The sequence below is a fragment of the Pecten maximus genome, chromosome 4 (genome assembly GCF_902652985.1).
Source record: "Pecten maximus chromosome 4, xPecMax1.1, whole genome shotgun sequence".
In the NCBI taxonomy this organism is placed as follows: Eukaryota; Metazoa; Mollusca; class Bivalvia; order Pectinida; family Pectinidae; genus Pecten; species Pecten maximus.
In genome coordinates this window covers 2,067,772-2,089,491 of record NC_047018.1, presented here as the reverse complement: position 1 = coordinate 2,089,491, position 21,720 = coordinate 2,067,772, and the positions used below count along the sequence as shown (strand labels likewise).

Here is a 21,720-nt window from a genome sequence, read left to right as displayed (position 1 = left end):
ACAGTAACATAAACAGTTTAAAACACCAAAACTATTTACCCGGTATATACCTGGACTTCTGTTGACATACATATCCCTACCTGTCCCTAATGACCTATCCCTACCTGTCCCTAATGACCCTATCCCTACCCAACCCTAATGACCTATCCCTACCTAACCCTTATGACCTATCGCTACCCAACCCTAATGACCTATCCCTACCCAACCCTAATGACCTATCCCTACCCAACCCTAATGACCTATCCCTACCCAACCCTAATGACCTATCCCTACCTAACCCTAATGACCTATCCCTACCCAACCCTAATGACCTATCCCTACCCAACCCTAATGACCTATCCCTACCCAACCCTAATGACCTATCCCTACCCAACCCTAATGACCTATATCCCTACCCAACCCTAATGACCTATCCCTTACCCAACCCTAATGACCTATCCCTACCCAACCCTAATGACCTATCCCTACCCAACCCTAATGACCTATCCCTACCCAACCCTAATGACCTATCCCTACCCAACCCTAATGACCTATCCCTACCCAACCCTACTGACCTATCCCTACCCAACCCTAATGACCTATCCCTACCCAACCCTAATGACCTATCCCTACCCAACCCTAATGACCTATCCCTACCCAACCCTAATGACCTATATCCCTACCCAACCCTAATGACCTATCCTTACCCAACCCTAATGACCTATCCCTACCCAACCCTAATGACCTATCCCTACCCTACCCTAATGACCTATCCCTACCCAACCCTAATGACCTATCCCTACCCAACCCTAATGACCTATCCCTACCTGTCCCTAATGACCTATCCCTACCCAACCCTAATGACCTATCCCTACCCAACCCTAATGACCTATCCCTACCCAACCCTAATGACCTATCCCTACCCAACCCTAATGACCTATCCCTACCACACATGACCTTCCTACCCAACCCTAATGACTTCCTACCCAAACCTTAACCTATCCTACCAACCCTAACGACCATCCCTACCACCCTAAAGACATATCATTCCCAACCCTATAGACCTATAGACAACCTAATGACCTTACCCAACCCTAACGACCTATCCCTACATCACATTTGCTGTCTTTTATTTGGGAGATGTGACTTCAGACAACAAAACTACAAATCTTCAACGGAATTTCATCATAGAATTAACATTGCCTTTTTTCATAGATTATAGACTCTTGTTAATGTTCTTGTAGTGTTCATGTCATATCAGGACCACATACATACAGGTGTCACTGTAATTGACATACAAGGCATATCTGTCAATAAACAGGAAATGTATCTCAGGCAGACTTTAAGTTCTATGTTGCAGAGGTACAACATACCTGCAGTTATTCGACAGAATGTACTGATTCCTTCACATGAAAATAGATTTGTACAAAAAGTATGATATCCAAATATAATGAAAAGTCCAATATAACATCCCTGTCAGAGTCCTCTTTACACCAATAGAAATTCTCTGGGTAAGCTTCAATTGAGAACAATTTTAACAAAATGTTACAATGGTCGTCTTTTGTGTTGATGTCATGACATATTCATTTTCCGGATCTGAACATTATTCCTCAGATTGCTATCACTATTTGCTGAAGAATGAGAAAATACCATTCACACGTTCTATACTGTGACTGTAGACAGACGAGATGTTTATCATCGACACACTTCCCAGAGTCTTTGATTGAAAATGGCCCAGGTGTCATAATTTCTTTTTGTGTTGTAACTTCAGCTTTCTGACAGAAATTTTAGGTCACCTTAAACTTAAAGATAGGTACAATATGGGTGCTTGGTGATAATTGAAAAAACAAATGTTTTTGTCTCATTAAAATACCAGAAATGTATTTATTTCATGGAGTTCACTAAATAGTATTCAAACTTCCAAGTATGACTGGAATATAAAAATTTCCTGAACCTTCTTTCTAAAGCAACTGATTATTTTAAACAAGACATGTCAACTAGAAAATATCATGATAGATTTTACTTTACACCATTACGTAAACATTTAATGGTATCAATACCAATTATCACTCAGTAAGCATTGTGCTGATCGAAAGTCAATGATGAATGAAGTAGCAATTTAAATGTTAACTGAAAACTTCAAAGAGACCCGGCCGGCCCACCTCAAAAAGACTCTGAATGTTCACCGGACGATAAACCCAGCAAAACAAATAAATAAACAATGTCTAAATAACCTTTTTAAGTCATTACAAAATGGCAATAGTCTTGAAATTATTTCTTTAATTATTTCCGGAGTATTTAAAACATTTTTAAGGATTTCATTCTAGTTTTGACAAGATTGACAATAATGTTAAAATAGTTTAAATCTTAATTAAAATCACCCAAAAATCTTTGACCAGTTCAAAAAGTGATAAGATAATTACTTGATTAGAGAAAAGCTCATTTTTCTTTACTTTGTAACCTATGTGTGTATATATATATAGTCCTTACATGTACAAAGACACTGCAGTGTTATACAACTTTACAAAAGTTAGTTTTATCAGAAATGAATTCATCAGGATTTCAAAATTGTTGTTAAACTGTGATTAGCCTAATCACCTTTGAAAAACTGGACCAGATAATTGTAATATTATGCAGGAATGAAGTGATATGCAGATATTCTTGGTACTTGGTTTTCCAATACCCTTTTCTTCACTCTAAGGCCTTTAATTAATCACTAATGGAATTACATATATAGATCAAATGGATACTATATTCTCACTCCTAAATATTTACAACAAAAAATACTTGTAACCAAATTTTCACATTTCCATTTCCTTCTATCAGTATATTTTCCCTGTAACATGACTCACTCTGACTAAAGTCCATGAATTAAGATGTTTTCTGACATTTCCTGAACACTTTTAAAACCGGGATCTACCAGGTAATGTTTTTTATTCTTATGAAATGTACCCAATGATGGAAAAGATAATTTGGAAATATTTTTGTTAGCTGATAATGGCAGAATCTTAAAGATTGTAGCTACAAAATGACAAGTAAGCTGTGGTTTCTTTATTGGATATCTAGATGTCATCAAGTTATGGTCTCAAAAACCTAACAGTTGACATAAGTGCATTTTACTAGATCTGAAATCCGATGTCAGAAGTGAGACACTTCCTGATGGTAGCAGTGGTCTGTGGTGCCTGGGGGACTAAGGTAATCAAATGTCCCAGGCAGTCTCACAGTACCATATATATATATATATATATATATATATATATATATATATCAGGTGTGCTTCTTCTTCCAATTTCAATTCTTTTATTTCAAAAACATATACATAACCAGGCACAAGCATTTTAGCACATGTGAATAAACACATGTGAATTAACACATGTGAATAAACACATGTAAATAAACACATGTAAATAAACACGTGTAAATAAACACATGTAAATAAACACATGTAAATAAACACATGTGAATAAACACACGTGTAAATAAACATGTAAATAAATACATGTAAATAAACACATGTAAATAATTACATGTGAATAAACACACGTGTAAATAAACATGTAAATAAATACATGTAAATAAACACATGTAAATAATTACATGTAAATAAACACATGTAAATAAATATGTAAATAAACACATGTCAATAAACACACGTCAATAAACACATGTGAATAAACACATGTAAATAAACACATGTAAATAAACACATGTAAATAAACACATGTAAATAAACACACATAAATAAACACATGTAAATAAACACATGTGAATAAACACACGTAAATAAACACATGTAAATAAACACATGTGAATAAACACACGTGTAAATAAACATGTAAATAAATACATGTAAATAAACACATGTAAATAATTACACATAAATAAACACATGTAAATAAACATGTAAATAAACACATGTAAATAAACATGTAAATAAACACATGTAAATAAACATGTAAATAAACACATGTAAATAAACACATGTAAATAAATACATGTAAATAAACACACAAATAAACACATGTAAATAAACACATGTGAATCACTATAAACACATGTAAATAAACACATGTAAATCACTATAAACACATGTAAATAAACACATGTAAATAAACACATGTAAATAATTACACATAAATAAACACATGTAAATAAACACATGTAAATAATTACACATAAATAAACACATGTGAATAAACATGTAAATAAACACATGTAAATAAACACATGTGAATCACTATAAACACATGTAAATAAACACATGTAAATCACTATAAACACATGTAAATAAACACATGTAAATAAGGAACAGAGGGACCTTCAGTTCTATTCCCTGGTACAAAACAGTCTCTCAAAATTGATGGATACCTTTTCAACTGTATCTTTTGGTCAGTTTAAGTAGAATTCTGGTTGTTGTTGTTGTTGTTGGCTGTTTTTACGTAACAATCAGAAGCTAGAGATCTAGAGCATCAGATTGGACAGAGATAGCCTTTGTCGGTGATTTACCTGCAGGTGATGTCTGTCCTCAGATATTTTTATCAGATGGTATTTAATTGTTATAACATTCCTACAGACCTACTCGACTGTGTGTTATCATGCATTAATAGGCATAACTGCATTATTATATAATCCACAACAGCTTAATTTAAACCCCTAAATTAACAACAGGAAACTTTCCATGTCTGACAATAAGAAAGTCTACTTTTTCAGCCTTGGGATGAAAGAGTTTTATATTCTGAATATACCTTATCAAGACATTTTTAAAATACAATGATTTTGAATTGATGTCCATATAAGATTCTAATTAGCAGAGAATATAGGAAACCTGTGGTATTTCAGAACATTTTGCCTTCTGTAATGACCTTATATGATGTACTTTAAAGTATATTCCTAGTTATATTTTAAGTAACGGCGACCTTGATCTTGCCCTTAAGGAAGTTTTTATACCACAGTGTACATTAGCATTTCAAATTGTATTATCTTGTGAGATTTCAGAATGTTTGAACTTCTTTAAGGGGCCTTAGATGATACTTTTAGACAGTATATTTTGAGCTATTTTTAGTAATCTTGACCTTCGGTTCTTTAGAATCCCTACGCAAATCTGCAAATCATAGAGCAACACCATTTTAAATTAAAAGTCTGGATGGCAGGTCAGACTGACAGATCACTCGGCAAGCCTAAGTACACTCTGCCATAAAAGCCAAAACAACACATAATAACAAATACATTTTTGACAGTAGAATATGGAGCTTATACCTGTGAACATTTGGCTTCTAGTAAGTGTGACCTTGACCTTAACCTTCAAAGCTGAAAAGTAATTGCAAGCAAGCACTTTAAGAAAGAAGCATTGTATGAAATATCAGTGAGATTGGCAAAAGCAAATTCAAGTTATGGCATGGAAACTGAAAAGCAATTCCAAGCAAGCACTTTCAATAAGAAAGCACTGTATACAGTTTGAGTTCCATCTGCCAAAAGGCAACTCAGGTTATTGCAGGGAAACTGATCTTCTATTTAAAATAACAGTGACCTTGACCTTTTACCTTTAAAACTATAAATCAATGCTAAGCAAAGATTGAGTAAGATTGCCCAAAACAAACTCTAGATTTTCATGGAAGGCGATTTGTTTATTTAGTACTGACCTTGACCTTTGAATTTTGATGCTGAAAAGCGCGATTCTAGGCAAGCTCTTTCAATAAGGAAGCAATGCATGAAGTCTGAGTTACATGCGCCAAAGGAAAAATTAATTCTTAGAAACTGATTTTCCATTTATAGTAACAGTGACCTTGACCTTTGACGCTGAAAAGCAATCCCAAGCAAGCACTTCCAAAAAAGTTTGAGGTACATGTAGATCGTTTTGAAGTATCAGCTTGATTGGCAAAAGCAAACTGAAGTTATTTCATCGAAACTGATTTTCTATATTTAGCAGCAATATCCATGACCTGAACTTTGATACAGAAAAGCAATCCCAAGCAAGAACTTTCAATAAGGAAGCACTGTACGAAGGTTGAGTTCGATCAGCCCAAGGAAACTCAAGTTATTGCATGGAAATTAAACTGCTGATGGATAGACAGACAGAGGGTTGATCTGACTCTAATAGGCTGAATAAGAAAAAATGCGTATACACACAGATCTAGACAAATATGACTACAGAAAACGAAGGGTAAATAAGTACTACTTTGCTCAATTATACCATACTGAATATATTTAAGCCTGCAGTCAACAACCTCTCATACATATTTTCAGGACCAAATTTGTTCCACCAAACTATTATTGATTATTCTCTGTCAGTTTCAAGATGAATGCATCTGTTTGTCAGATAATTGTCAAATCGATTAGATTTTCATTGCGTTGCCATGACATTGTTCCTACAACTGACTCTGGAACACTAGGACACCTGGCCAGACAAATGCGTCATATTTCAATGTAAACCAACCTCGGAAGAGACAGGTGTACTTAAGGAACTATACCTTGTTCATTATATCTGACTTGTGTTTGAGTTACCTCCCTTCAGGTTCAGACAGTATCAAAGTGATTACCTCCCTTCAGGTTCAGACAGTATCAAAGTGATTACCTCCCTTCAGGTTCAGACAGTATCAAAGTGATTACCTCCCTTCAGGTTCAGACAGTATCAAAGTGATTACCTCCCTTCAGGTTCAGGCAGTATCAAAGTGATTACCTCCCTTCAGGTTCATACAGTATCAAAGTGATTACCTACCTTCAGGTTCAGACAGTATCAAAGTGATTACCTCCCTTCAGGTTCAGACAGTATCAAAGTGATTACCTCCCTTCAGGTTCAGACAGTATCAAAGTGATTACCTCCCTTCAGGTTCAGACAGTATCAAAGTGATTACCTCCCTTCAGGTTCAGACAGTATCAAAGTGATTACCTCCCTTCAGGTTCAGGCAGTATCAAAGTGATTACCTCCCTTCAGGTTCATACAGTATCAAAGTGATTACCTCCCTTCAGGTTCAGACAGTATCAAAGTGATTACCTCCCTTCAGGTTCAGACAGTATCAAAGTGATTACCTCCCTTCAGGTTCAGACAGTATCAAAGTGATTACCTCCCTTCAGGTTCAGACAGTATCAAAGTGATTACCTCCCTTCAGGTTCAGACAATATCAAAGTGATTACCTCCCTTCAGGTTCAGACAGTATCAAAGTGATTACCTCCCTTCAGGTTCTGACAGTATCAAAGTGATTACCTCCCTTCAGGTTCATACAGAATCAAAGTGATTACCTCCCTTCAGGTTCTGACAGTATCAAAGTGATTACCTCCCTTCAGGTTCAGACAGTATCAAAGTGATTACCTCCCTTCAGGTTCAGACAGTATCAAAGTGATTATCTCCCTTCAGGTTCAGACAGTATCAAAGTGATTATCTCCCTTCAGGTTCAGACAGTATCAAAGTGATTATCTCCCTTCAGGTTCAGGCAGTATCAAAGTGATTACCTCCCTTCAGGTTCAGACAGTATCAAAGTGATTATCTCCCTTCAGGTTCAGACAGTATCAAAGTGATTACCTCCCTTCAGGTTCAGACAGTATCAAAGTGATTATCTCCCTTCAGGTTCAGACAGTATCAAAGTGATTACCTCCCTTCAGGTTCAGACAGTATCAAAGTGATTACCTCCCTTCAGGTTCAGACAGTATCAAAGTGATTACCTCCCATCAGGTTCAGACAGTATCAAAGTGATTACCTCCCTTCAGGTTCAGGCGGTATCAAAGTGATTACCTCCCTTCAGGTTCAGACAGTATCAAAGTGATTACCTCCCTTCAGGTTCTGACAGTATCAAAGTGATTACCTCCCTTCAGGTTCAGGCAGACACTGACCAAAGTGGCTAATTCAGCTGGTCACCAGACCGATTGACCATGTCATATGTTCCGCTTCATCAATATCTGCTTATGACTGATTGACCTTGTCATGGTCCGCTTCAACAATGTCTGCTAATGACTGATTTCAACTTGAGAGACTGGATCTAACCTAAAGTTTGATGGTTGAGTATGGAGACCAGATACAGTATATTATATAAAATGGCACCATCTATATACGTTTCATCCTGATAGGTGTCCTAACGAGGTGCCCTAACGAGTTGTGATATAATCAATTAGATGTGTTCAGGTAAGTTGTAAACCTACCTGTAAGGTTAAAGTCGACACATGATGGATAACTATCAATCAATGCTGCATTCCTCACTTATACCGTACACATATAGGTAAGTATTTATATTCCAAATGTAAATACTCCCCTGTTTATTTCTGTGATAATACAATGGCCGTTTTATTTATTCATGCATAATACCTACGTAAATATGAGAAACCTCTTGGTACAACAACCACACCCCTTAAAGCTTAAGGCCACACTCATATCTGATGTCAATTCAAAACATTAACCAACACAACAACACAAATTTCTATTTTACTTTCATTTCAACAAGAAACCCCTCAGAACAAGACTACTGTCAGCTCCAGTCTAATCTGTCAATGTTTTAAACCTTTACATGAAAATTACATAACACTGACTTACCAAGGAGATAGCCATCAAGTGGTCCTTGACTGTAGAACAGAATTTCATAATAAATCCTCTCGAAACGCGAAATTGTAGGCCACTCTTCCTCTGCTGCAACACAAAAGTAGAAATTATAAACGCTGGTTTGTAAAAATTATAAACTCTGGTCTGTAAAAATTATAAACTCTGGTCTGTAAAAATTATAAACTCTGGTCTGTAAAAATTATAAACACTGGTCTGTAAAAATTATAAACACTGGTCTGTAAAAATTATAAACTCTGGTTTGTAAAAATTATAAACCCTGGCTTAATAAACCAAGGGAACATAACACCAAATAACCTTTCTATTAAGACAACCTTCATGAGTGATAAGAAGCCTTAATCAAAGAGCCAAAGACTTCATTTTGCAGTGGTTCCTTTCAATTTCACAAGAATAGTACTGTTGGACAGTGGGCCAGCTTAAAGAGGACAATATAATGTCATATCATATAAATGGTTTTCAGTATGGAGAGGACAATACATTTATGTCATATCATATGAATGGTTTTCAGTATGGAGAGGACAATACAATGTCATATCATATAATTGGTTTTCAGTATGGAGAGGACAATACAATGTCATATCATATAAATGGTTTTCAGTATGGAGAGGACAATACAAAGTCATATCATATAATTGGTTTTCAGTATGAAGAGGACAATATAATGTCATATCATATAATTGGTTTTCAGTATGAAGAGGACAATACAATGTCATATATAAATGGTTTTCAGTATGGAGAGGACAATACAATGTCATATATAAATGGTTTTCAGTATGGAGAGGACAATACATGTACAATGTCATATCATATAATTGGTTTTCAGTATGGAGAGGACAATACAACGTCATATCATATAAATGGTTTTCAGTATGGAGAGGACAATACAATGTCATATCATATAATTGGTTTTTAGTATGGAGAGGACAATAAAATGTCATATCATATAAATGGTTTTCAGTATGGAGAGGACAATACAACGTCATATCATATAAATGGTTTTCAGTATGGAGAGGACAATACAATGTCATATCATATAAATGGTTTTTAGTATGAAGAGGACAATACAATGTCATATCGTATAAATGGTTTTCAGCATGGAGAGGACAATAAAATGTCACATCATATAATTGGTTTTCAGCATGGAGAGGACAATACAATGTCATATCGTATAAATGGTTTTCAGCATGGAGAGGACAATAAAATGTCATATCATATAATTGGTTTTCAGCATGGAGAGGACAATACAATGTCATATCATATAAATGGTTTTCAGCATGGAGAGGACAATACAATATGTCATATCATATAAATGGTTTTCAGTATGGAGAGGGCAATACAATGTCATATCATATAAATGGTTTTCAGCATGGAGAGGACAATACAATGTCATATCATGGTTTTCAGCATGAAGACATTAATTTAACCTTTAGCTGTTTTGTCGGAACCAAAATTATTCAAACAATATCAATGCTGTAAATACAGAAATGACAAACCATGCTGTAAATACAGAAATGACAAACCATGCTGTAAATACAGAAATGACAAACAATGCTGTAAATACAGAAATGACAAACGATGCTGTAAATACAGAAATGACAAACCATGCTGTAAATACAGAAATGACAAACCATGCTGTAAATACAGAAATGACAAACCATGCTGTAAATACAGAAATGACAAACAATGCTGTAAATACAGAAATGACAAACGATGCTGTAAATACAGAAATGACAAACGATGCTGTAAATACAGAAATGACAAACAATGCTGTTAATACAGAAAATATTAACCAATTAATGTAACCTAAACTAGTACACACTGTCACTTTAATTATTACACTCTTTATTTCTGGCTGCCAATACAGTGTACATACACACTGGTGACACTGAAAACAAGACAGGTTGATGTAGTGGAAATTAAGTTAAAGGATTCAAATTTTGTCTACCATACCTGGAAAACTAAGCCACATTGAAGAGGTTTAATAGCTGTGTACTGATAGCTCTTATTACAAACAACACAACAATATAATGCGAATGATTCACTGATGCTATGGAAGTTTCTTAACAAATATAGTATTTATTTGTCAACCCACTTAAAAAAGTAAATGGTGATTTATTCTCTACCCCAATTATTTACACAACCAAACAAATGCCTGGTCGTGATTTCTGTCAGGATAACAGTGTAATCCCGTAGAATTAGCTGGGACGTAATATTGCCTGTTTGGTGTTCAGGGATACCTGATATTATAATTGAGTGTGAAACTTCGGCTGATCAATCTGTTTAGCTTCGATCATGAACACAGGTCAGCAATAATTTGTATTTGAATATTCCCACTTGGTTTATCAGTCAATGTCGGACTGAAATTTAAACAGATCCAAATCATTTAAATTTCTCGTATATAGGGACAATTAGCTGTCAGAATCAGGATACAGGAATGTGTGTCACGGGGAGGGGTTGATCCAGGATACAGGAATGTGTGTCACGGGGAGGGGTTGATCCAGGATACAGGAATGTGTGTCACGGGGAAGGGTTGATCCAGGATACAGGAATGTGTGTGTCACAGGGAGGGGTCGACCCAGGATACAGGAATGTGTGTCACAGGGAGGGGTCGACCCAGGATACAGGAATGTGTCTCACAGGGAGGGGTTTACCCAGGATACAGGAATGTGTGTCACAGGGAGGGGTTTACCCAGGATACAGGAATGTGTGTCACAGGGAGGGGGTTGACCCAGGATACAGGAATGTGTGTCACGGGGAGGGGTTGACCCAGGATACAGGAATGTGTGTCACGGGGAGGGGTTGATCCAGGATACAGGAATGTGTGTCACAGGGAGGGGTTGACCCAGGATACAGGAATGTGTGTCACGGGGAGGGGTTGACCCAGGATACAGGAATGTGTGTCACAGGGAGGGGTTGAACCAGGATTCAGGAATGTGTCAAGATTACATCTAGAACAAGAGACAATAAATAGCTATAACCGTATTATATCCAGATAATTATCAAGACATGCAGAGATTGATCTGAACAATAATGGAGAAAGTCCTCCGGGCTTTCTACCGTGATAAAGGTGAATTTTGTGTTAAGTAACTGTGGAGGAGGCTGTAGTAGACCACCTGTTACCAACCTTTAACAGATGTGTACAAATTGATTGTGTGCATGCGTGCAATTGTATTGAAATCTCAAAAGTTTGAATAAAACCCACTCAGTAAATATCAGTGTGTCATTTACTCAATACGATGTCTACTTAACTCCTTATATTATCTCCCAACCCTTCAAACATCCCAACCCCCACAACCCTACTCCACCCAAAAACCCCACCCCAAATCCTCACACCCCTTCCCCACCCACACCCCCACGACCCTATCCCATCCAAAACCTAACCCCCACCCCACATCCCTATAATCCTTGCCCATCCAGCCCCCCCACCCCCTCCACCCCCTGCTGCTACCCCACCCTCACACCACACTATCCCCCACAATCTCCACTTCTCTACCGTTACCTTACTCCACCCCTCCCCCTCATCGGTTACCTTACTCCACCCCTCCCCCCTCATCGGTTACCTTACTCCACCCCTCCCCCTCATCGGTTACCTTACTCCACCCCTCCCCCTCATCGGTTACCTTACTCCACCCCTCCCCCTCATCGTTACCTTACTCCACCCCTCCCCTCATCGGTTACCTTACTCCACCCCTCCCCCTCATCGGTTACCTTACTCCACCCCTCCCCCCTCATCGGTTACCTTACTCCATCCCTCCCCCTCATCGGACATGGTTCTGATATTACAACATGTAACATGAGATATCAACACAATCTACACTCCTCTACCGTTACCTTACTCCACCCCTCCCCCTCATCGGTTACCTTACTCCACCCCTCCCCCTCATCATCGGTTACCTTACTCCACCCCTCCCCCTCATCCGTTACCTTACTCCACCCCTCCCCCTCATCGGTTACCTTACTCCACCCCTCCCCCTCATCGGTTACCTTACTCCACCCCTCCCCCTCATCGGTTACCTTACTCCACCCCTCCCCTCATCGGTTACCTTACTCCACCCCTCCCACTCAGTCGGTCATAGTTCTGGTATACAACATGTAACATGAGATAATCAACACAATCTCCACTTCTCTACCGTTACCTACTCACCCCTCCCCTCATCGGTTACCTTACTCCACCCCTCCCCCTCATCGGTTACCTTACTCCACCCCATCCCCCCTCCTCTACGGTTACCTTACTCCACCCCTCCCCCTCATCGTTACCATTACTCCAACCCCTCCCCCTCATCGGTTACCTTACCCACCCCCCTCCCCCTCATCGGTTACCTTACTCCACCCCTCCCCCCTGCATCGGTTTACCTTACTCCACCCTCCCCCTCATCGGTCATAGTTCTGGTATTACAACATGTAACATGAGATATCAACACAATCTCTCACTCCTCTATACCGTTACTTACTCCACCCCTCCCCTCATCGGTTACCTTACTCCACCCCTCCCCCTCATCGGTTACCTTACTCCACCCCTCCCCCTCATCGGTCATAGTTCTGGTATTACAACATGTAACATGAGATATCAACACAATCTCCACTCCTCTACCGTTACCTTACTCCACCCCTCCCCCTCATCGGTTACCTTACTCCACCCCTCCCCCTCATCGGTTACCTTACTCCACCCCTCCCCTCATCGGTTACCTTACTCCACCCCTCCCCCTCATCGGTTACCTTACTCCACCCCTCCCCCTCATTGTTACCTTACTCCACCCCTCCCCCTCATTGTTACCTTACTCCACCCCCTCCCCCTCATCGGTTACCTTACTCCACCCCCTCCCCCTCATCGGTTACCTTACTCCCACCCTCCCCCTCATCGGTTACCTTACTCCACCCCTCCCCCTCATCGGTTACCTTACTCCACCCCTCCCCCTCATCGGTTACCTTACTCCACCCCTCCCCCTCATCGGTTACCTTACTCCACCCCTCCCCCTCATCGGTTACCTTACTCCCACCCCTCCCCCTCATCGGTTACCTTACTCCACCCCTCCCCCTCCTCTACCGTTACCTTACTCCACCCCTCCCCCTCATCGGTCATAGTTCTGGTATTACAACATGTAACATGAGATATCAACACAATCTCCACTTCTCTACAAGTTAACATGTGTAAGTCAACATAACCTCAAACATCAATGTACCCTAGCCAAAATATTGACTACAACTTCCACTTGACCTGAGGTCAAACCTTGAATCTATATTGACAGTAAACCAACAAACTATCAACACCCTAGATATAAGGTTTCCCTCTGGTCAAAAGAATACTGGAGCAAAAATAAGTGCATTCTCCAATTCATCCAGTCTACATATAGTTCAACACGATTTTAAACCTTAGAAAGTAAAACAATATTTTTTTTCCCTAAATGACCTCCATTTCTTCCTGTTGAAATAATTTAATCAAATGGAATAATGTTTTTATTCCATCAAATTCAATTCTGTCTGAGTGCACTGACCAGGTAGTTATCTCTCATGTCTGCTTGTAAATTTGCCACACTGCCCCAGGGATAGACATTTAAAAGGTGGTAACAACTATCTACCTGTCAACATCTCTTACGGTAACATTAGGTCAGGGTCTGGTTACCAGGCAGGCAAGGACACTCGTGTCCAGGATTGGAGTGGTCAGTTTGAACATACAATATGGTCAACTTTATAGTATTTTTTATTTCTCATAAATGCAACTAAAAAAATTATATGATTTTTTCAAAGAAAAAAATCTATACATTTTTTAGATTGTGGCATCTTAAAAATTGGATCTCATTGGAAATGAACTTATTCTCCAATCTCAAAATGTATTGACAGAAAATGCTGAAAACCCTGAATATGCAGGCAGTAAAACTTGGAAACACTGGAAACCTAATTTAATGCAGCAAGAGTCAAAAACCCTGAATATTGGAAATCTAAATTAAAGGCAACAATAGTCGAAAACCCTGAATATTGGAAACCTAAAGTCAGACATATAGTCAAAAACCCTGAATGTTGGAAACCTAAATTAAAGGCAGCAATAGTTAAAAACCCTGAATATTTACAACTTAATTTAACACCCTGATATAAGGCCAGATCTTAAGGGAAAAAAAAGAAAAAAATCAAAACAAGTATCTACAGCTTGAGTTAAGCTAACAATGCTTTAGTACAGGTCCGTGTAGATGACTACCAGAACAGATCTTGTAACATGTTCCTTACCAACCAGACTATGTTCCAAATCATCAAAGACACTTATCTCTTTAATGGCCAATGTTTCTATCTGATTTCTGTCAAAAGGAGGAATAAATCAAACATTTCAATGCAAATTCAGCTGGTTAGATATTTTTTATTTCATCAAGGAATGCCAAACAAACTGTGGAACATTCCTTACAGGGGAAAGGTGTTCACTAAAAGGCAGTCCATGAAAAAAAAGAAGTTAAAATTTGTTAGAGCGAAGTGCTAAACATACATGTATGTAAAAGAATCAGCCTTCATTATAATTTTCCCTTTCAGAGAAACATCTCTGTCACGAGATATTGGAGATTTTTAACCCCTGTCACAGCTTAAACTGCAGTCATGATACTTGCTAGTTTAAATACTTTGAAATTTTTAACTCCTGGCACAGCTCAAACTGTAGTCATGATACTTAAATTGTTTAAATACTTTTCAGCTCTATTCTAACTCATTACATGAATATTGAGGAAATAGCATACTATAGGGGAATGGAACCTAAGCTTTAAATCATAATAAAATGTTCAAGATGTTCTAAACTGGGTAAATACTTAAACAGAAATTTCGAAAGCATCCATAGTTTGTAAAAATACCATTATACTCCAAATAATCATAAAAAAATACTTCCATGAAATAAACAGATTTTTAAATGAGGTGTGTAAAATCTGCTGTCTACTATAGCCTCAAGTACATGTAGGTACATACAGAGGCCGAAATTAAAACAATGTAAAACATGTCATTGCTTTTGTTAAATAACTTTATCAGACTAACACTTACAAATCACAAACTCTTAAAAAAAAGGGAAGCATATCTTGATCAATAGATTAGCCGAAGTCATACCTTTGACATGAGGAGCATGGATCATTATGAATCAAACAATATTTTATACCAGATCATACAATTACATCAAGGTTGATATCTTAAACCTTTGGGTGAGTTACTGTGACATGGTACAAGAAGTCATTTAACAGAGAAACCCCACCATTACTTATATAATTATGGTTGGTACTACAGATCGTTAGGATGACAAGAAGGGAGACTATAGGCTATAAGAGGATTTGAAGTGATTGCCTTTAATACAATTTGTGAAGGATACGAGTATATCTAGATTATTTATCACCAATATAAATCTGTTGTTGAGATAGGCTTGGAGATGAGAACTCTAATTCACTAAAAATATAACAGATATTTAAATAACCTTAATTTTCATTCATGATAAAACTTGTATTTTCTGGTTTGTTCCTAGTTGGCATTACATAACAGTATTAAAAATAGAGCTAATCTTTTTCTTATTTCAGGCATGCTTAAATGAGAAATTAATTCATCTACACTAAGTCACTTGTTCCAACAGGGCACATTAATCTTGTAAAAACATCTATTACCAAGGTAAACACAATATATTCTACAGGTGTTGTAGCTAGCTGCTAAACGCACAGGTAACACAATTTTATAAACTTTGATATATCTATTTTTTAAGATTTCAAGTGTCAGTTAAAAATGTATTAAATGTTGTTATGATAAGGACTTAAAATAAGAATCCACAAGTTCTAAAGTTGCCATTCTAACTAACAATGGAAGTATTAAGAAATGTCTTTTGAGACGACCCCTGAACTGGTCTATTTTTATGTACCCAACCATGCATTTGATAAACTGAATCAATATCAGTTATGAAGCTATGTCTTTCTCCAGGCATGAGTATGACAAATCGTATTAAAATGGAATTAAAAAAATGCCTGAACATTTTTTATTTTATATACATATAGTGATGTAGATACGGTACAGACACTGATTTCTGTTATTTTTTATTAACAAACAGGATATTTGTAAACAAACCTTTGTAGCTAAAATCACAGAATTTTACATCTCAGTCTTATACAGGTACACATTACAATCTTTCTCTGTGATTATAAACAATGTGTTAATCCTGTGCCTAATTAACACAATGTTTTCGTCTTGTGTCTAATTAACACAATACACATCAGAATACAATTATATTGCTATATTTTCGAGGAGACCATGCCTATTAAAAGTATATTATCAAGTTTACCTGGTAAGTATTCTGATTTACCTGTCTATATGAAATACTGACCGTCATATATACTTTACAGATTTTTGGAGTTAAGAAGAGATACCCAGAAACACGAATTTAATTAAGGCTGTCGATGTAACGAGTAGGCCAATGGGCCAACCTTAAAACCTCACCTTTCTACCATATTATGAACTGATAACAAAGGGTTTAGACTAAAATAGGATTGGCCCGAGAATATATTAGAATGTTGCGAGAGTGTTTATAAAAGGTAAGTAATGATAAACGTACAGGCCATATACCTGAACAGGAGAGCTTTAACTAATACCAGAATTGCAGACGATTTTTTTTATTGAAATTTTGCGGGAAATACAAGCATTTACTTACGTTTTTGAGAAGAAGACATTGTTATATGGCCTTACGACACATAAGTAAACACAGAAATTATGTAAATCCAGGGAAATAATCCAGGTGTTGAGGAAATCCTTCACGTTATCCCAGTACCAAGCTAAAATCCATGAGAGCTTTTCACCTTAATCAACCAAGCATATTCGCCTAGTGTGACGGTCTGTCAACAAACAACGCCACCTCGCGTCGTGCGTACCTGAGAAAAACCTGCCATGCGGGTAGGCCTATATTTATACCACATAAACTGTTATGATATAATTTTTTCTATAGACTGGAAGGCTTTAAAGAACATGGGATCAGACGTCATACATCACATATTGTGTTCACTATCTAGAACAGATCGACCCTGTAATATTCAGTTGATAATGAACGACATTTCTTTTTTCTATGGCCCCGTTAACCAATCGCTTAAATCCAAGTTCTATCCCTAGATTGCCGATATCTTTAACCCAACTTTAAGTATTTACACCAACTTTACAAATAGCATGTCGTCAAACACGAAGATCAAACTTCAGACCTGTATATTTTGCTATTTTAGCCATCAAGTTACATTTTGTAATTTCATAAAAGTTGAACTGGAACTAATGTAAAACAAGTCCTAAACCAACAATGATGCTGATAGGGTTCATTAGTAGGTTAACGTTTATAGGAGACGTGATGATATCCAACTTGAAGTCTTGCGGCTCATAAGTCTTTACATAGAAACATCAATTTCAACAACAACATATATATACAATATGTAGGTTAGGGATGGACAAAACAATAGACGTAAGTGGTGATAGGAATATAGAAACATTCATTTCAACACCAAATATATGATATATAATTTAGGAGATGGGAAAGCAATAGGCGTAACTGGAGATAACTATACAGAAAAATACTTTCAGAAAAATACACAATTTGTAAGAATATTTGGGGTGGACCAAACAATAGATATAACTGGAGATAAACACATACAAATATGAAAATGATCTATAGCAAATGGAATCTCAACCGTATTAGCCAGATTCATTACAATTTTTTTTATGTACAAAAAGCAGTTGAATAAGATTGAATGAAGAAGGACGGTTGCAGTAATAATTTTTTTTATGAGCGGTTTTCGAATATCAACATATAGTGGACAAATAAGAACAAAGTGGAACTCGTCATCAACTTGATTACAATAACGACATAACCTATTCACCCTATCTGGTAACCTATTCGCCCTATCTAGTAACCTATTCGCCCTATCTGGTAATCCATTCGCCCTATCTGGTAACCTTTTCGCCCTATCTGGTAACCTATTCGCCCTATCTGGTAACCTTTTCGCCCTATCTGGTAACCTATTCGCCCTATCTAGTAACATATTCGCCCTATTTAGTAACCTATTCGCCCTATCTAGTAACCTATTTGCCCTATCTGGTAACCTATTCGCCCTATCTGGTAACCTTTTCGCCCTATCTGGTAACCTATTCGCCCTATCTGGTAACCTTTTCGCCCTATCTGGTAACCTATTCGCCCTATCTGGTAACCTTTTCGCCCTATCTGGTAACCTATTCGCCCTATCTGGTAACCTATTCGCCCTATCTAGTAACCTATTCGCCATATCTGGTAACCTATTCGCCATATCTGGTAACCTTTTCGCCCTATCTGGTAATCCATTCGCCCTATCTGGTAACCTATTCGCCCTATTTAGTAACCTATTCGCCATATCTAGTAGCCTATTCGCCCTATCTGGTAACCTATTCGCCCTATCTGGTAACCTTTTCGCCCTATCTGGTAACCTATTCGCCCTATCTGGTAACCTATTCGCCCTATTTAGTAACCTATTCGCCATATCTAGTAGCCTATTCGCCCTATCTGGTAACCTATTCGCCATATCTAGTAGCCTATTCGCCCTATCTGGTAACCTATTCGCCCTATTTGGTAACCTTTTCGCCCTATCTGGTAACCTATTCGCCCTATCTGGTAACCTATTCGCCCTATCTGGTAACCTATTCGCCCTATCTGGTAATCCATTCGCCCTATCTGGTAATCCATTCGCCCTATTTAGTAACCTATTCGCCCTATTTAGTAACCTATTCGCCCTGTCTAGTAACCTTTTCTCCCTATCTAGTAATCCATTCGCCCTATCTGGTAACCTATTCGCCCTATCTGGTAATCCATTCGCCCTATTTAGTAACCTATTCGCCCTATTTAGTAACCTATTCGCCATATCTAGTAACCTATTCGCCCTATCTAGTAACTGTATAACCATATAAAGCTTTTAAAAACTTCCGTGTGTGTATCAAATCAGAGACCTGTGGTAAAACCTCTAGCAGTATATATAATTTACCTGCTGCACTAACATTACCTACGGCTATATATCATAATCTCCTTAAACCATCTGAATCTGGAAATCTATGTCATTTCATACTGAAAAAAATGGCATCAAATAGTCTACATTTTATCTTTGATCGGGTTTTTGAAAGTGTAATTACACTGAAATCTTTCGATGTAAGACCTGGGATTTTTAAATAGGTTTATAGAAATCCTTGGTGTATTGGTATTTTAATCGCCGTTATATCTTTAAATCAGATAATTTCTATACTTCATCTTTATCGATTTTATGACGCGTCCAGATACGTCTGTCTTAAAGACTTGGCCTTGAAGGACATCATACTTTTGAAATTACAGGTATATCATTGGTTTGTGACGTAGGCCTACTTAGGTAAGTACTTGGTTAAGTACTCTTTGACTGCTGAGTAAATTCCAGACTATGTACTCTGTAGTATCCATAACATACAGTAGGGGATAATGACAGAATCACAAATTAGTTTGAAAATATATTTCACAAAAAAAAGAGCGGCTCGTTCAACCAGGGACGATATTTTTTAGACATTTTGGTTGAACCTTGACGATCCCTCATTTTCTCAAACCTCGCTCTACATACCAGGCATGCATGTCTGGAAAGTACATTTTATGTGAGAACGTCGTATGTGACGTATACAAAGTGACTATTAATTAAGCAAATGGCGCGAAAATATACATTGGTCGTTTAACTTGACAGAGTTATACCCCTTGGTACAACAGTCTTCGGTCAGTCCAATTCCGCCTTGTTACTAAAACTTATCTAGTTCGTGCCTGTAGTTTTTCTTATCGATTAGTTCAACCTTGTTATACTGGCAGGATACAACTTGTGAACTTTACTTGGTTTTTTATTATATTACCGGTACCGAAATTGGTGATATACTTATTAAGAACGATTAGTCATCTAAAACAATATATATATTGGACCGAATATGTGTTAAGTTATTGACCACAGAGGAAATGAACGCGAATTAAGAAGCTCTAAGTCTCATCTCGATAACATTCAGACTATGCCGAAATAACAGATGATTTTAGATTGAAAAAAAAATCAAATATAGTAGGGATGTCTTTATTTAATAAAATAGCTAATTTGTGTTTTATAAGAGATATCTTTAAATGAAATAATCACATTTCTAACCGAGTTTAAAAGTATTTCTGTGGTAAAAAAAAACACACAAAACAAAAATCACATAATTTCACTTAAAAAGATGTATCTCTAACAGAAATGACCGATATTCTTAATTACATCTCTTCTGAATAACAGGTGTGTCAATCTCTTCTGAATAACAGGTGTATCAATCTCTTCTGAATAACAGGTGTGTTAATCTCTTCTGAATAACAGGTGTGTCAATCTCTTCTGAATAACAGGTGTGTCAATATCTTCTGAATAACAGGTGTGTCAGTCTCTTCTGGATAACAGGTGTGTCAATCTCTTCTGAATAACAGGTGTGTCATCTCTTCTGAATAACAGGTGTGTCAATCTCTTCTGCATAACAGGTGTGTCAATCTCTTCTGAATAACAGGTGTGTCAATCTCTTCTGAATAACAGGTGTGTCAATATCTTCTGATAACAGGTGTGTCAATATCTTCTGAATAACAGGTGTGTCAGTCTCTTCTGGATAACAGGTGTGTCAATCTCTTCTGAATAACAGGTGTGTCAATCTCTTCTGAATAACAGGTGTGTCAATCTCTTCTGAATAACAGGTGTGTCAATCTCTTCTGATAACAGGTGTGTCAATCTCTTCTGGATACAGGTGTGTCAGTGTCTTCTGAATAACAGGTGTGTCAATCTCTTCTGAATAACAGGTGTGTCAATCTCTTCTATAACAGGTGTGTCAATCTCTTCTGAATAACAGGTGTGTCAATCTCTTCTGAATAACAGGTGTGTCAGTCACTTCTGAATAACAGGTGTGTCAATCTCTTCTGATTAACAGGTGTGTCAATCTCTTCTGAATAACAGGTGTGTCAGTCACTTCTGAATAACAGGTGTGTCAGTCACTTCTGAATAACAGGTGTGTCAATCTCTTCTGAATAACAGGTGTGTCAATCTCTTCTGAATAACAGGTGTGTCAACCTCTTCTGAATAACAGGTGTGTCAATCTCTTCTGAATAACAGGTGTGTCAATCTCTTCTGAATAACAGGTGTGTCAACCTCTTCTGAATAACAGGTGTGTCAATCTCTTCTGAATAACATGTGTGTCAACCT

General features: G+C 37.4%; 1 protein-coding gene across 1 annotated transcript in view; it reads right to left on the bottom strand.

Annotated features, from left to right (window-relative positions):
• Positions 1-17,360, bottom strand: part of LOC117324958 (epidermal growth factor receptor substrate 15-like) — a 100,758-nt gene extending 83,398 nt beyond the window's left edge. The window contains exons 1-2 of the mRNA XM_033880803.1: positions 17,166-17,360; positions 8,498-8,590 (exon numbers count right to left, since the gene is read on the bottom strand). Coding sequence (XP_033736694.1) covers positions 8,498-8,590; positions 17,166-17,184 — 112 coding nt within the window. The 5' untranslated portion in view covers positions 17,185-17,360. The remainder of the gene's footprint in view (positions 1-8,497; positions 8,591-17,165) is intronic.
• Positions 17,361-21,720: the final 4,360 nt, after the last annotated feature.